This window comes from Bison bison, unplaced genomic scaffold (genome assembly GCF_000754665.1).
Source record: "Bison bison bison isolate TAMUID 2011002044 unplaced genomic scaffold, Bison_UMD1.0 scf7180017864491, whole genome shotgun sequence".
Lineage (NCBI taxonomy): Eukaryota > Metazoa > Chordata > Mammalia > Artiodactyla > Bovidae > Bison > Bison bison.
Genome location: NW_011495050.1, coordinates 14,923,979 through 14,941,434, shown reverse-complemented (window position 1 = coordinate 14,941,434; position 17,456 = coordinate 14,923,979). Strand labels below are relative to the sequence as shown.

The following is a 17,456-nucleotide window of genomic DNA, read 5'->3' as shown; positions in this document are numbered from 1 at the left end:
GGAAGCCCATACAATGGAATACTACTCAGTTATAAAAAAAGAAGGAAATGTTGCCATTTGCAGCAACATGGACAGACATAGGGCAATATGCTAAGTGGAGTAAGCCAGAGAAAGACAAACACTGTATACTATCACTTACATGTAGAATCTAAAAAGCACAGCAAACTAGTGAATCAAATAAAAAAGAAGCAGACTCACAGATATAGAGAAAAAACTACTGGTTACCACTGTGGAGAGGAAAGGGGGGAGGGGCAATAGAGAAGTAGGGTTAAAAAAAAGGCTGTTATGGGATTGTATTAAATCATATGTGTGAAACTTTGGCAAATATAGAACACTATAGAATTTGAAGAATTTTTCAATAAAAAAAGAACACAAGAAATAAAAAAAGATGATTATTGACAGGACATAACAATTATAGTAGAGATGTGGGACTCAGACCCATTGCTTTGATCTAATGTTCTAATGCAGCTAAGCTTTCTTATCATATCCAAGACTGAAAGATTTTCAAAGATTGAGACTTTAGCACATTTGGTAATTTTTTTCATAGAACCCATACTTCCATATATCTCTAATTTTAAAACTTGTAAAATATTTAAAATGAGTAGTTGCACAAATATGTTACTTTCAATTTTATTTAAATCAAATAAAGCTGCCATTGATGCGCAGAAATTGGCATAGAAACTACATGAGTTTAATTCATATAAAAATTAAAAGACAAAATCCTATTACCTAATTGTCTTATCCTGAATAATTAAATGCAAAGGATATACATGTTAAATGGCCACAGTGCACATAATGGAGTCATAAAACATTTTATACTGCTTTATTATAAATAATTGGAACTATTTCATTTTTTAAACCCAGATAACAAAACAGTAAATATCATGCTTTTTCCCATTATTTCCTTTTATTTTTGTATTATGAATTGGAAAACGTATTACTTTTCAAAAGAATGGTAAGTAAAAAATCTCTAGGAACACAAAAACAAAACACTCACTTTCATTCACTTAAATGAAAACATCAAGGAGGTTTTCAGAGGAAGCAGCTAAACAGTGCTATGAAAGAGTCGACAAGAACAGAAAAGCTGCGGAATACCTGCAAACATCAATTTTAAGCAGAACAGGTTTGTATACACATGTAAAAGTATAAACGTTTGATGGTAAACTTTGAAAAAATAACTTCTGAAAAATGTGAGTAGCTTTATTCTCTCAAATGGAGGAAACCCACAAAGGCACAAGAGATCAAGTCACCAGGCCTAAAACTGGTCTTAGTGCCCGATAAAAACTTTTACTTTTTTTAAGAAAGGAAACTCAAAGTGGATTTCAATTTTCTTATATCAGAGTATACCTTATGTTTTGATAAAAACTGTTCACGCTTGTAGCCTTGAGCACTTAGAGGCAGAAAGCACTTCTTGACAAAATACTGTAGTAACTTCAAATTGCCATAAATATCTGTGTCCAAAATTGACTTAAAATCAGTTAAGCCATAGAAATATTTTCATTGTGATTTATAGTAACTAGTAATTAGAATTTTCTTAGTCAAGTGACTATGATTAATTTTCTCTTTTGTTCATGTGTTTTAACATATAATACAAAGTTTGCCAATTTTTTTCCTGTAATGGTAATGTCTTAAAATCAGAAATTGCCTAACAAAACAGAGCCCAAGGTAGAAAAATATGAAGAAATAGTATATTTCATAAAGTTGTATAGTAGTTTTTTGAAAATGTGCTTATTTGCATTATTGAGGGCAATGTTGCATATTCCAGAATAAACAGCTATTAGGTTTACTGTAGATATAAACATGCTATGTACAATGATATTTATAATTCTTCTTTCACTTTTCATAGACTTCAAAGTGTATCTTTTATAGAAACTGGAACAGAGTGAATCTGGAAAGCAAGTTTCAGTTAATTAGTAAAAATTAAATTAGTATGAAATAACAGGGTGAAGGATTGAAGATAATTATTTTAAAAATAATAAAGTTACACTTAAGTGGACACATGCAAGAAGATACTGTAAAATGACCTGTTCCAGTTTACTTGGTTTTATTTCAACTTATTACACTCTAAAATACTGCTTTCATGTATAATATCAAAAGAAATATTAAATGCATGTATATTATTTTAAGGGCTTGATGATATATTTCACATTCTTTAAACTTTACTCAGGCTATAAATATATTTATATATCAGTCAGTTTTTAAAATAAATGAAAACTGTAGCATGAGGGGAAGGATAAATTTTCATCTCATATGTCCAATAGTTGATTATGTCCATCTTTTCTGAAAACTGTATCAAAAAATCAAAGAATAACGGAGTGTGTTTCTACTTCACACTGCTATTCTTCATGCGCTACAATTCTTTATAGTTTACCAAGATGGAATTTACATTTGAAGATGGGTTAACTGATATCAACTAGCAAGTATGATTTAGGAATTAGACTTCTGAAATCCATTTCACTAACTCAGAGGGCAATGCTGTTCTTCCTGAACTTTTATTAAAATTGTGCAACAGTACAAACTTATTAGGTTTGCATAGAAATAACACCATTTCACTGGTGTAATATATCTTTTCCAAAGGATTATGGCAAGCCAGATTTTATTATTCATGTATACTCTTTTTGTTGTTGTTCATTTTCTTCTTCTTCTCTCTCTTTTTTCTTTTTCTTTTTTTGGTTTTACATGAAATAAACCATATTTATCATCTGGCTACCATAGTTCCAAAATAAGATCCAGTAGTAGTTTGAAGCACAGTGAGCTTAACAGTTTCTTCCCTTTTAAAAGCATGACAGTGAATGGCAGTCTATAGTCAAGCCGTATGAACACAATCATCCCAAGTAGAGACTCTGTGAACTCAAAAGGTTCCAAATTCACAGTCAAGGACCTTGGTGACTTCACATAACTGCTACTTGTTGCTAGAAGGGAGACCATATGTTTGCTTCAGAAATTTTCAAGCAGTTTCTCATCTGGTGGCTTCTCCAGATTTCGTGGTGGCTTTTATAATTGCTCTTGACTGACATTATGCCTTCAAAAGTCCAAAGGTCGAATCATCATAGTTGTGGAACGTAAGGAGTAACTGGGCCCTTTGAAATAATGCCATTTTATTCCATTCAGTTTTCCATGGTTCTGTCCCGCTGTATAAAACATTCCATTTAGATTGGATGGGCCACAGGCATCAAACCACCAGCCTGAAAAATTAGTTAATAATGAAAGAGAAGGAGAAGAAACAATTACATAAGTAAATTGAACATTTGGAAATTCATGCCACTTACTGAGGGGAAACATTCATACTTATGATTATTTGCAAATCAGAGGTATTCAAAAAATATCTTCCTGGTAGTGAAATTGTTTTAAATAGCATCCAACAGACAGTGTAATCAGAAAGAGGAATGCTCTCATGAAAATCAGCTTTCAGTGTCACTCCATTGGGACTCATTTCCCAATGTAATGATGGGAAGCATTTGGGTTTCAAGATACGATCTAGTCAGGCCTGGATTTGTACAAAGGGTAAGTAAAATGAAACCCTTCAGAGGCATTCCACCTGAAGCCTGTTATTGGAAATAGAGCAATTAATTATTAGCAATGAAGTTCAGAAGCTTGGACAGCTAACATCTAAACAGAAAGAAATGTCCTCCATGTAGCTCATAATTTTGCCTACTGGCCCTTAGCTGCTTCTGAAATTAACTGGATAGCAGAAAATAACTATGAATTTGGATGGCTATACCCTCTCTGCAGTTTATAGCAATATGGGAAGCATTCATTCAGAGTAACCACATAGTTCCTATAGAGCAGCATGTTTTCCTGTGATTGTCAAAGTTCTTTCTAAACTTAGTAAAAAGAAAAATGATGAGTAACATATAGATCCTGTGCTCACATAGCTCTCTGCAAGGATAACTCAGTACTTTATTTTTTAAATGAATTAAGTTCTTAGCTTTTAGATAAAACATAGTACTTTCCCCCCTCTCTCCTGAAGCAATACTACTAAAATCTTTAGGGAGAGATTTATGCCAGAGACATTCTGGCATGTTTGTATTTGGATACAGTTGACCTCCCTTTGATTACAGAGTTATACCTAAGGGACTAATAGCTAAAGAAAGAGAAAGCTGTACAGCTGATGTGTAACTGTAACATGAGCATCATCTTGCAGAAACTTTAGAAAAAGTTAAATGGAGAAAAACTAGTTCTCATTTTTCAATTTTGGAGGGTGAATACAGCTGGGTTGTGTTTATAAAGTCATACTAGAGGCCTAACAAGCTATATTAATCACTAACTCATACTAGGAAAAAGTAAGGTATGTCAACGAATTTGGAAAGACACTGTATTTAATGTTTTAGCAACTGTATGCAAACAACATAGATGTTAATGTAGTCAAAACACGGGGGACAAGAAGTTCTTATTTGGCAAGGAAGGAGGAAACTGTAAAATTCCACCTTTTTCTTCTTAGGATTAATTCCTTTAAAATTTTTTGGTAAGTACAACCAGTAAAACTATGCTATTTATATTAAAAAAAGGCATTCTAATAGTAGGAATTTATTTACCCGTAAGACTCTTAAAGGACAAAATGAAACTCTACTTGATTGCTTCAGTATTTTAACTTTCTCCTCCTTTTCTATGACCTTCTTCAGGCACTCTTCCATCATGTTAACGAGCCTTTCATAGTCTTTCAAATATCCACCACGGTCTCTAAAGCAAGCACAGTTACTCAATTGTTGAGGACCACTACAAATCATAAAAGGATCCTCCAAGTTACATTAAGATACTCAGGGCAGAAGTGTGCGGATTTGTTTGGTTTATAGAAAGTCATAAGAGTTCTGGAAGAGTGTGGGAAGGCAGACGTCTGTTGGAACATAGCCTGGCAATGAAGGGCACAGACTGAAGAATGCATTCATTGGGAAACTACAATGAACTTCCGAAAGAGACAAGAAAAAGTAGGGACACATGAGGGAATAGGATAAACTGATTTTATGTATCTTTCCTAACGAGTAAAGTGGGAAAATGTTCCAGGTAAGAAGAAAGGCATTTTGGAGGAGACCAGTATGGATAGGTCAAAGTTAACAAGAGCAACAGTAGCCTGAAGCTGTGAGGGTCTGAAGATCGAATCACATAGTCTTTTATTCATTATCCCTGGTTGCTCAGTGGTAATGAATCAGCCTGCAATGCAGGAGACATGGGTTTGATGCCTGGTTAGGGAAGATCCTCTGGAGAAGCAAATGGCAACCTACTCTAGTATTCTTGCCTAGGAAATCCCCTGGACAGAGGAGTCTGGCAGGCTACAGTCCACGGGGTTGCAAAAGAGTCAGACATGACTTAGCAATTAGACAACAGCAACAACAAATGTAAAGGCATGGTTTATATTCCATATTCTTAGTGCCACACCTAACAGAGTGTGCTTAGCAGATGACTGGCAAGGGCCTACAGACTTATTGACAGACTGTTTCTTCTTTTAAAGCCTCTATGGTCTGAATTAGTCCAGTTTATTTTTTTTAAAGCTATATTTGATAGATACCTGTATATATAACATCCGAGTTTATTGTATTCATTTTTTATTTCTTTATTCATTCAATTTATAATCCTCATGAAGTGTTGTCATACAACACTCAACAGGACAGATGTGGTCCTTACTCTTATGGAGCTTACTCCTAATGTGACAAACAGGCAAAAAAAAATGTAGCAAATAAATAAAATACGTACAAATCATTAGGAAATGATGATGGAAAAAGGAAGAAGAAGAGGATGAGGGGAGGAAGAAACAGAGAAGAGGAGGGGGGAGTTAGAATCAGGGAGCTATGAAGGAGAATAATAGGAGACCTATTTGACTTTTCATGTTCATGAAAGAAGTTGATATTTCATGAAACTTGACAGATGAGAAGACTGCAAAGTGAAGATGGGGAAAGACTTTACTAAGCAAAGCATAGCACATGCCAATGCCATGAAGCTGAAAGAGAGTTTGGTGTTTAGGGACTAAAAGAACTTCAGTGTAGTTGGTGGTATCCAGTGGCCAAGGGAAAGACTTGCAGGAAATTAAGGTGGAAAAATGGCAATCTTGGTGGAAATTAAAACAATGTGGAAAATCTTATAGTTTATCCAATCTACTTGTCTATCATCAGGTGAACAAGTGGAACATTCTCTAGGAATGGGAACCAATATTTTACCAGGGGAACCACATCTGCCAGGTTAAATGTTTAATTAAATATTATTTAGAGCCCTTGATCTCTAACTGTGGTCTACCAAAGCCACTCTGAGCACATGTTGATGAAGGGAGAATCAGTTCAACAAATACTAACCAATGGACAGATATAGGGGTCAGAGTTGAGTAAAACAAAATTCCTGACTTCAAGGAGTACACAATTTTGTGTAAGAGAGAAACAAACTGTTAAATGAGAAGATAGCTATTTAATAGAGATAAGGAAAATCTTGGGAACAGAGGCAGAATGTCCTGTTTGTGGGTCTGTAAGGTTCACTCATCACTTGATCTGGATCCTGAAGGATGGGTGGGAGTTCACAGGGTAGAAAGAGATTATCTAAAGACAGTACGTACTCTGGCAGAGCAGGAGAGAGTGCCTGCCAGCAGCGTGGCTTGGCTGCAATGCCAGTGGGTAAGGGGTTGGAGAACACAGGGCTGGCAAAATAAACAGGAACAAGAACATGGAAGGTTTTATTGTATGCTTAAAAATGCTCTTGTGGGCAATGGGGAGCCTAAGCACCAGACCAGAAATTAGAAGACCCTGACTTTGATGCTGACTTCACCAGTTAATAACTAAGGGATCTTAGGCAATAGTAAATGTAACATTTGATATCTGAACAGTTACTATGTATCGGGACTCTGCTAAAATATTTATACGCATTTTCTCAGTTCATTCCACACAACCCTATGTGGTGTGGCAAGTACTAAAATGAAGACCCTGATGCTCAATTTAAGGAACTTTTCCAATGTCGCATAGTCACTTACCTCCTCATTCCTAAGATGTGGATCATAAATATCTAATCAACCATTTTCACAGCACAGGTGCAGAGATCATATAAGATGGCACACTATTAAAGCCTCTAAAAGCCTATCTAAAGGTTCTTTTGTAAGTTATTTAGGAAGCAGGCATAAACTTTAGAGCAGGAATAAAAAGAATCAGATCTTATGGGATCATCACAATCATTTCATAATGAAGACCAAGTCATCAGTGCCAACATATTTACTTATTTGCTTCCTAGGGTTAATTAGAGAAATATGAAAATAATTTGGATTCAAATGAGTACAGTTGTTCAGTGTTCGTGTTGTAAAGACATGGCATTTAACTACCTAATATGGGTTTTATGGGCTTACGTAGGGTTTAGGAGGTAAAGAATCTGCATGTAATGGAGAGGCAGATATGCAGGATAGACTTGTGGACACAGTGGGGGAAGGAGAACGTGGGACGAATTGAGAGAATAGCTTGGAAACATATACATTACCATATGTAAAATAGATAGCAAATGGGAATTTGCTGTATGACTCGGGAAACTGGAACCTGGGCTCTGTGACAACCTAGAGGTGTGGGATGGGGTGGGAGACAGGAGCGGGGTTCAGGAGGGAGGGGACATTTGTATACCTATGGCTGATTCACGTTGATGTATGGCAGAAACCAACACAATACTGTAAAGCAATTATCCTCCAATAAAAAAAATCAGACTGCAGAAAATAAAATGAAAGGGCAATTATTACTCATGACAATTTCAGTTGTAGTGTCAGTGTTCTTCCCGGGGACGGGGGAGCCTGGTGGGCTGCCGTCTATGGGGTCGCACAGAGTCGGACATGACTGAAGCGACTTAGCAGCAGCAGCAGTCCTTTATAAAATACTCTGAACTTTCAGTTCGCAAAACTAGTTATTTGTATGCAAGTAAGTATTTCCTGTTTTTTCTGACAAGGAACAACAAGGAATTTCTTTGTATCAAATATTTAAGTTTGCCCACTTTCTACCTCTCTTTGAAAAAATTAAGCGGTCATTTAACACAAATCCTGAAAAGAAGTGGCTTTAAAGCATATTCATAGAAAGCAGGCAAAAAGTACAGCAGGCTCCTGGTTACTACTGGTTAATCTCCTTTTGCATTCACAGATAACCATATGTACTCATGGGTCCTCAGAACAAGGTAAGTTTGCGTAGATTGAAGGTATCCTTGTGAACATATAAAGGAGTATGCCTGGGTTTGCATTTCCTCTCCGATTAGATATCAAATAGCTGAATTAAATACCTTCTAAAATTCTGGGGTGATATCAGCTTTGTACTTTGTTCTATAAGTGCCTGGGGATAGATGAGCAATATGTTAAAGAAGTTAATTAGAAGAGGCACTTTAAGCTTTAAAGAACTTAGCAATGAACGCAAAGGATGGAAGGGAGCGGCAGCTTCCATCTGCTGTTGGGACAACTGATAAAATGTCTTAAATGTTTTAAGATTGGCAATTGCTGAGATGAACTTTGCCAAGCATTTTTCTTCATAACCTGTAACCTTATGTATATTTTAATAAGAAATCCGAGAAGCATGTTTCTAATTCATTTACACTTAACTCATTAAAATTTAGTTTTGGAATAACTATCTTGGGCTTCCCAGGCCTTGAAAAATCATTTGAGTCTTTTATCTCTGAAGCAGAAAATTCACATTTTATCACCAATACATGAAACTTTGCCCAGAAAACAGGAACTTGATTCTAAACTTTGTACTCAGGAAGTTCAAATTTATTTGAAAGTCAGGAAACCTAACTCTCAAATTCTTCTGATCCTAAACAAAATGTCTCTCAACACTTCTTTTCTAAGGTAAAAAGTACAGCAAAATAAAAAGATCTACCTGTGGTTATGGATTTCTTTCTAATCAGCAACATGCAAAGAACTGGCACAGAGAATAAGAATCTTCCTCTTTTAAGGAAGGATGAGGCTGAAAAAAAAAACTGACTGATGCCTAGTGATCATCGGGACCATCATTAAAATCACTCACTGATTTCACGGGTACAAATCCAGCTCCTACCCAGAACTAGCCTCAAGGAGCAGCTGCAAGCTCTTGTGTGCGGAGCCGAAGGATCCTTCCAGAACTCTGCATTCCTTCTGTCATTTCATCCCATACCCCCTTCAAGTCAAGGACTTGGCTTTTTTCCCCTTTCTCTTCTTTTTGTTCCATAGATAGAAAGTTGTTTATCCTGGCTGGTAATCTTGAATTCATTTTAATCCTTTAGGTATTCTCTTACTGCCTCTTTCCTCCCTTGGACTTCATTTTACTTTTAACTACAGTTAAGTGAGGAAATCCTCATGAAAATGGGCCTTAAACAGTAAAACAGAGCTAAATTCTTGTCTTTGAGTGCTGTTTCTTTTAATAATGGCAGTAGAAGGAGTGGATAAGGTAATGGCTTATCTGGAGGTCATATTCAAATCCTCTGAAATTAATTCTGCGACCTTAAGCAACTTAGCTAAGTCTTCCATATCTGAATTCTCACCAAAGATCTCTATTTCGAATGGTTTGTGGAAGTATCCTTTAAACTATTAAGTGTGTCATTTATGATAATGCAGAAATGACTGTTATACACTAAGAGTGCAATGTATATTTACTATATTATTTATTATTAGAGTAAAATATAAACAAAATTGTTTGGCTATTGTCATCAACTATTAAGCTTTGGTGGCAGCCTTGTGTTATAGGCCTATCAGTTCTTATTCACTTTTTTCCAAATTGAACTTTTAAGAGACATTTTCTGATATTATTTTTTCCTTTTTCCAATAAATATAAACTTCCTCCCAGAGAACAGGAATATAGTCCTAAATTCTGCACTTAGAATGTTCAAATTTACTCAAAAATTTTCCAATATGGAATTTAGTCTTCTGGGGTTAGGTTATTCTTAAAATTTGGCTCTAGTCTTTAATATTCATCCCTTTGTCCCATGTGTGTGCATGCAAATTAATATACACATGTGAAAGTGAAAGTGTTGGTTGCTCAGTAGACTGTGTCTGACTCTTTGCGACCCCATGGACTGTAGCCCGCCAGGCTCTTCTGTCCATGGAATTCTCCAGGCAAGAATACTGGAGTAAGTAGCCATCAGGGAAGAATACTGCAGTAAGTAGCCATTCTCTTCTCCAAAAGATCTTCCTGACCCAGGGATTGAACCTGGGTTTCCTGCATTGTAGGCAGATCTTTACCATCTGAGCCACCAGGGAAGACATATACATACTTTGGCATTTTAAATCTAAGTTCATGAAAAAGTTACATTCATATTCACATTGATTTATTTTTATGTCTTTTAATCAAGATCATTTGTGATTTCACAATGTCCTTTCAGAGTCTGATAGCCTACTCATGCATTTAACCAAAATTTATTAAGCACATCCTGTGAGACAAGCACTACACTAGGCCCTGAAGACACAATGGTGGAGAGCATGATGTCCCTGATTTGAAGAAATGTACTTTTTTTGTGGAACAGGCTTATATACTAAATAAGAAATTGCTTTGAAATACAGTAATGCAATGTAGATATCTGTGGTCAATCTTAAATTATCCATATGGATCTTTTCTCTCAACATGTTTGCCTTAAAACCTAGGGAATGCCAGTTATCTGTCAATGCTTAGCACATCCTTCCTGTGTTATCAAAAACTCTAAGATTATTACATTTTCCCAAAGATCTTGTCACTTTAACCAGTTAGGGAGCCTGTTAATTTCTTCCATTTTGTCTTCTTCAAGGTTATATAGCAGGCAAGGCAAGCATTTATCAACTCTCTACTGCTAGCATCTGGTAAGTTCGAGGGTGTACTAAGAATTTATGTGTATGACTTTATCCCGTCTTTTAGAATTGAACTGAGAATATCCTTTGTTAGCTTTAGCAAAGTCTTGTCTGTCGACTGACATAGTTTATGCGTGGGAAAACAGATTGGAGTTTCTACCACAACAGATTCTTTCTGCAGAGGCTTAGGTCACATTTTTACATAGCTTTTATATTAGATACCAAATAAGAAAATTGTGTTGAAAGAAAAGGTAAGAAAAATAATGTAAAACAATACCATATTTTGTTAGGGGTCATTTTCTTTTCTTTTGGTCAGCAACCTTTAGTAATTATAGTTTCTAGCAGAATTTTAGAAAAATATATTTTGAAGAATACTAATTTGGTATCAAAGCCCATGTTTTCTTTGCATGTAAAAATCTAATGAGAAAAGGTTTTCATTTTCATAATTTGAGTCATAGTTTTTTGTATATTTAATACAATAAATTCATATAAACAAAAGCATGTGTTGACTGATATTACATTTTCATTTTGTAAATATTAAATAATAGGGAAAACATTAAGTTTATAATGAAACTGATTCTTTCCTTGGATTCATGAGGGTACAAGAAGGGCTCTCCTGTGAGACTAAGAAAATATTTCCTATAATCACCTCTTGAATTTATCCCTCCCACTACTGAAATATATACATTTGTTGTAATATACTATATAAAGGGGGAACCTAAGGAGAAAACTTACACATTTTCTTAAGTTCAGTGAATCACAGAACATAGATATTTCTGGTTTATAATAAATGCACACTAACAAATCATCTCTAATGATTAATTAAGAGGTCAGTTTCATAGAAAATGTGTGTGGCAATTTTGATTTTGAAATAGATTGTATGGTCCCATAACAACAGTGTAATAAAACATAAAAATTATTCAGTTTTTAAATTGGACAGAAGAATTTCTGGTAAGGTAGAAATAAGTACATATATGTCTGGAAAAGGACATATCAAACACTGTGGTATCTATTTCTACTGCTGCAAATATGCTTTTTTAGCCAGCTATACTTCTTTTCCACTAACAATGAACTACAACCAAACTGAAAAATAATATTACTTGTTTTTCTCTACTGCAGCCACTAAGAGTACACAGAATAACAAACTCACAGAACCGGAAGAAAACGTAGGAGACAATCTTATATAGACTGGCAACTAGAGGAATGTGCATACGTAAACTCTCTCATGTAACTACCTTTATATTTTCTTGAAGGTGTCCATAACTAGACATCCACAATCTTTTCTGGAAACTCATTCCAGTCTTTGATTCCTGGACACTCCATCAAAAGTCACTTTTCCCTTCTCCAATAACGATCACGTGCTATATTTTGTCCCCAGAACTTGCTATAATGTGAAATCGTGTGTTTATTGTTTACTTTTTGTTGATGGTCTTCTTCAAAAAATACAAGCTCTATTCTGTCTTGCTTATTTTTCTAATTGTGTTGACTCTTAACAGTTACTCCTTAAAATTATGTTAAGTAAATAGAAGGAAGTTAAGATGTTAGGAAGATGGAAGAACAAAATGTTCTACTTTCTGTCTAGCTGAAATACCTTCTATTTTTAATTAAGCCTATCTCTTGTTTTTCAGTCGTTGATAGATAGGGTAACAACAATACCACCTTCTCCAACAAAAATCCCTCCATGTACTTGAAGAAAACTATTTAGGATGGTTAAGCAGGCAATAAATCTGACTTTATCCTTAATTTCTTTTAGAGGAAACAATGGAAAATATATAAATAAACAAGATAAAACAAAGCTTTAACTGATGATGACAGAGAACTAAGAATTATTAGTTTCAAAAAGCATGAAATCTATCTGCTTAAGACATGATTTAAAATATGTAATAAGTCAAAATACACACCTTTTAAAAGGAGAAGAAAAATCATTAGATGGAGAAAGTGTTTCTAAGGTGAACCATGGCAGAGAATATAGAGTGGTGGTGGTGTGGGGGTAGTTAAGTAGAACATAAGTTTCAGATAATACTCAAGTTACCTGGACTGTCATTGACATTCACCCTTGTGTACCCCAGTTCTTAGCTATCTAAATTCCACATATTAGTTTTGCAGAGTGCATCACTTTGCAAGACCTGGATTCTTTTAAAAGGATATTTGATAGGGCAGTGGTGTTTATTACAGAAACATATTTACTTAGACTATTCCAGCCCAAGCAATAAGTGGAAATTTCTTCTCTTCAATATATGTGTTTATTGATGGGTAAGAAGTAGGTCCAAGAATGATTATGGATGAAAGAACATGACAAAGTTCAATCGTCTGAAGCAGAAATAAAATCACAATACTGAGCGATGTAGTTTTCTCATCATTAACCAAGAGATGCATTCTCCTCTTTGCTTTGCTCAATATTTTCATTATTATGACAGTACTATGAACATATTGGAACACTATTCTAAGTAAACATTTGAACAATTTTACTGTTGGTCTTTCATGTGTTGTATTTATTTGATAAGAAAAAAATATCTGTAAAAACAGACATGGAGAAAATGAAGTGCACGTCTATATTAAAGTGGGCAAAAAAAGTACAATCAAAGTCCGTTTGTCCTTGTATAAAGTTGCTGATAATTTCACTTAAAGGATCAAGGAGGTAATAAAAAGCGGTATTTTCTTTTAGGAAAAAAAAAGTTCAAAACCTAACCTGTGGGTAACATTTTCAAAATATTCTAAATTTGTAACAGCTAAAATTGCATATAAAAGACTTTTGAATGTGATGTCAAAATGGCATTTTTAAAGCTTAAGGAGGAGGATATGACAGAGGCAGAATCATAACAAGCTGGCTTTGGTAATGATAAGGCCAGTCTGATGTTGAAAAGATGTTACTATAAGTGGAGTGGATGGGAATCCAAATGGGATGTGATTTGGTAGTGGTAGTAATGAAGGGCCTGGGTATGGTGATGAAGTTGGAAAGATTTTTCCAAAATGTTGCCTCTATACTCTTTCATGCTTTGTTAACTAATGAGAAAAAATTCATTTCATTGGTTTCAAAATCTGAAAGTGACTTCAAGGGTTCCAAGATGGTTATTCATTCATTCATGCAACACATATTTTATTGAGTTCCTATGTGCCACAATCTACCAAGCTAGATGTTAAGGATAAAATGATGAATATTTAATTACTTTCATTTTCCTTATGTACAAAACGTACAATCGAGTTTCTCTCCCTGTGTCTTTCATAGAGTTGGTTTGAGATTCAAGGAAGATAGTACAACACATATGTAACAGGTAATAATATATAATTATAATGATAGTAATACTATATTTGGAGAAGTAAAATGTTAGATTTAGAGAGTTTTTTCTCTACTAGCATGAGTTTGTTATAGGATAACAAACAGAGGATAAGAATAGTTAAAGGTGGGAGTGATTACTCTTCCATTAAGAGAGGGAAACAACACTAAACTGTGAGAAGAGAGACACTGGGACAAAGCTTCCTTTACAGTTTTGCTTGGTGCCAACTCTTTTATGTCAGAGCCTGGAACAATTTTGAGCGACATCATTTGCCGTAACGTTTTAATTCAGTTGTTTCTTAGACTTCACTCAGTCATTTATCAACTTCACGAGCAGTTTTTGCCAGGCCCATTTATAACTTTTATTAATATTTAATGAATATTTTTCTTGAAATCAATGATTTGTTAAATAACAAATATTGTGAATCCTTTTTAAAATGCAAAGTTTACATCATTCCTTTAAAGAGGAAATCAGCACCACTTTCTATAATAAAAGGGAGACATAAAACTCAGCAAAAAAAAAAAAAATTTTTTAAATTAATTTGAGGTAGATGCTATTGCCTTACCAGGGTCTTGAGACTGAGGCTGAAGAGTTTGCTCCTTCTTTGCTAAGAAGAGTAATTATTAAGTGCTGAAAAAGTATAGATAAGCTAGTACTAAACTGAGAATTTCTCTTTGACACACAAGGCGAGAAAAAATATTTAAAAAGTGAAAGAGGATAAACTCTCTTACTCAGTGATATATATTTTTAATGGTATCTTCTGTACCAGCTAAATTGGGCTCCAAAATCACTGCAGATGGTGACCGCAGTCATGAAATTGAAAGACGCTTGCTCCTTGGAAGAAAACTTATGACTAACCTAGACACCACATTAAAAACCAAAGACATTACTTTGCCAACAAAGGTCCATCTACTCAAGGCTGTGGTTTTTCCAGTAGTCATGAATGGATGTGAGAGTTGGATTATAAAGAAAGCTGAGTGCTGAAGAACTGATGCTTTTGAATTGTGGTGTTGGAGAAGATTCTTGAGAATCCCTTGGAGATCCAACCAGTCCATCCTAAAGGAAATCAGTCCTGAATATTCATTGGAAGGACTGATGCTGAAGCTGAAACTCCAGTACTTTGGCCACCTGATGCAAAGAACTGAATCATTGGAAAAAACCCTGATGCTGGGAAAGATTGAAGGCAGGAGGAGAAGGGGATGACAGAGGATGAGATGGCTGGATGGCGTCACTGACTCGATGGACATGAGTTTGAGCAAGCTTCAGGAGTTAGTGATAGTCAGGGAGGCCTGGTGTGCTACAGTCCATGGGGTTGCAAAGAGCAACTGAACCGAGCAACTGAACTGAACTGATACCAGCTAAATGTCTTGCAGAGGTCAATACCTTATAATGTAAAAGCACTGGTATAGCTAGTTTGAATTGCAAAACTTTAGACCTACCTCCATCTCTCTTCCCTCTTGACTCCATTTCAATAGAATGATCAATTACACAGTTGTAAAGCATTTTGTAAGAAAGTTTGGGTTTTTGCTTTTTCTGTATACTGAATATTCAAATTGTTGTTCATTCCACCACAGGGATCATTATGAGTATTTAGAAAGTAGGATAAGGGGGACTTTAAGAGGTTTAAGAATTTATTCAGAACCAAGCTTAGCACACCCCCACCATACATGCTGGGGGAGGAGGCAAACTTCTAAATATGCTAACAATGTCTTGCACAAGAACATGTGGTAAATTAGTGGGCAGAACAAAATGATCTCTAGGGACTTGCTATTCAGTTTCCTGACCAGAAGATCATAGTCTTTTCTCACAGATAAGAAACCTCAAGCCTCAAACCAATGAAACATAACTTAGAGAATGGCCCCGTAGGACTTACCTCCTGTTAGCATGAGGGCACATTTGCACATGCAGTTGTCATTATCAGCATCTTTAGTGCTGAAATCAGCACCATGCAAGATCAGGCTGCTCTGTTTTCCTGCTGTCCCAGTGTGACCCTTCAAATACAACCTGAAGTTAAAAAAAAAGAAAAGTCGTTCAATAGAATAATAGAACCCAGAAGACTGGTTTTGCTGAATGTTTGGCTTTTTCATCATTTTCTCCTTTCTCTGAACTCAGCCCTTCAATGACTGTTTTATAAGATCAAAGCTCTCTGAACAAAAGAAAGACAGAGAACTGGGTAGGAGGAAAAAAGAAGGAAGGGAGGGAGGCAAAATTCCACTTTACAGACAAGTAAAATTCTCTACCTGTGGGTAGAGAAGTCAAGTGGACCTTAGGAAGCATCACTATGAACATAACTAGAGGAGGCAATGGAATTCCAGTCGAGCTATTTCAAACCCTGAAAGATGGTGCTGTTAAAGTGCTGTACTCAACATGTAGCAAATATGGAAAAATCAGCAGTGGCCGAAGGACTGGAAAAGGTCAGTTTTCATTCCAATCCCAAAGAAAGGCAATGCCAAAGAATGTTCAAACTACCACACAATTGTACTTATCTCACACGCTAGCAAAGTAATACTCAAAATTCTCCAAGCCAGGCTTCAATGTATGTGAACTGTGAACTCCCGGATGTTCAACTTGGACTTAGAAAAGGCAGAGGAACCAGAGATCAAATTGCCATCATCTGTTGGATCTTCAAAAAAGCAAGAGTTCCAGAGAAACATTTACTTCTGCCTTTTTAACTACACGAAAGCCTTTGATTGTGTGGATCACCACAAACTGTGGAAAATTCTAAAAGAGATGGGAATCCCAGACTCTCTTACCTGCCTCCTAAGAAATCTGTATGCAGGTCAAGAAGCAACAGTTAGAACTAGACATGGAACAACAGACTGGTTCCAAATTGGGAAAGGAGTACGTCAAGGCTGTATGTTGTCATCCTGCTTATTTAACTTATATGCAGAGTACACTATGTGAAATGCCAGGCTGGATGAAAAACAAGCTGGAAACAAGATTGCTGGGAGAAAGATGAATAAACTCAGATATGCAGATAACACCACCCTTATGGCAGAAGCAAAGAACTAAAGAGCCTCTTGTTGAAAGTGAAAGAGCAGAGTGAAAAAGTTGGCTTCAAGTTCAATATTCAGAAAACTAAGATCATGGCATACGGTCCCATCACTTCATGGAAAATAGATGGGGAAAAAATGGAAACAGTGACAGACTTTATTGTTTTGGGCTCCAAAATAAGATGCTGACTCCAGCCATGAAATTAAAAGACACTTGCTCTTTGGAAGAAAAGCTATGACCAACCTAGGCAGCATATTAAAAAGCAGAGACAATACTTTGCCAACAAAGGTCCATCTAGTCAAAGCTATGGCTTTTCCAGTAGTCATGTATGGATGTGCGAATTGGATTATAAAGAAAGCTGATTGCTGAAGAATTGATGCTTTTGAACTATGGTGTTGGAGAAGACTCTTGAGAGTCCCTTAGATAGCAAGGAGATCCAACCAGTCCATCCTAAAGGAAATCAG

At 35.7% G+C, this 17,456-nt stretch overlaps 1 protein-coding gene across 1 annotated transcript in view; it reads right to left on the bottom strand.

Moving 5' to 3' along the window:
* Nucleotides 1–2,006: 2,006 nt before the first annotated feature.
* Nucleotides 2,007–17,456, bottom strand: part of ANGPT1 (angiopoietin 1) — a 299,772-nt gene continuing 284,322 nt past the window's right edge. The window contains exons 8-9 of the mRNA XM_010863464.1: nucleotides 15,872–16,002; nucleotides 2,007–3,185 (exon numbers count right to left, since the gene is read on the bottom strand). Coding sequence (XP_010861766.1) covers nucleotides 3,025–3,185; nucleotides 15,872–16,002 — 292 coding nt within the window. The 3' untranslated portion in view covers nucleotides 2,007–3,024. The remainder of the gene's footprint in view (nucleotides 3,186–15,871; nucleotides 16,003–17,456) is intronic.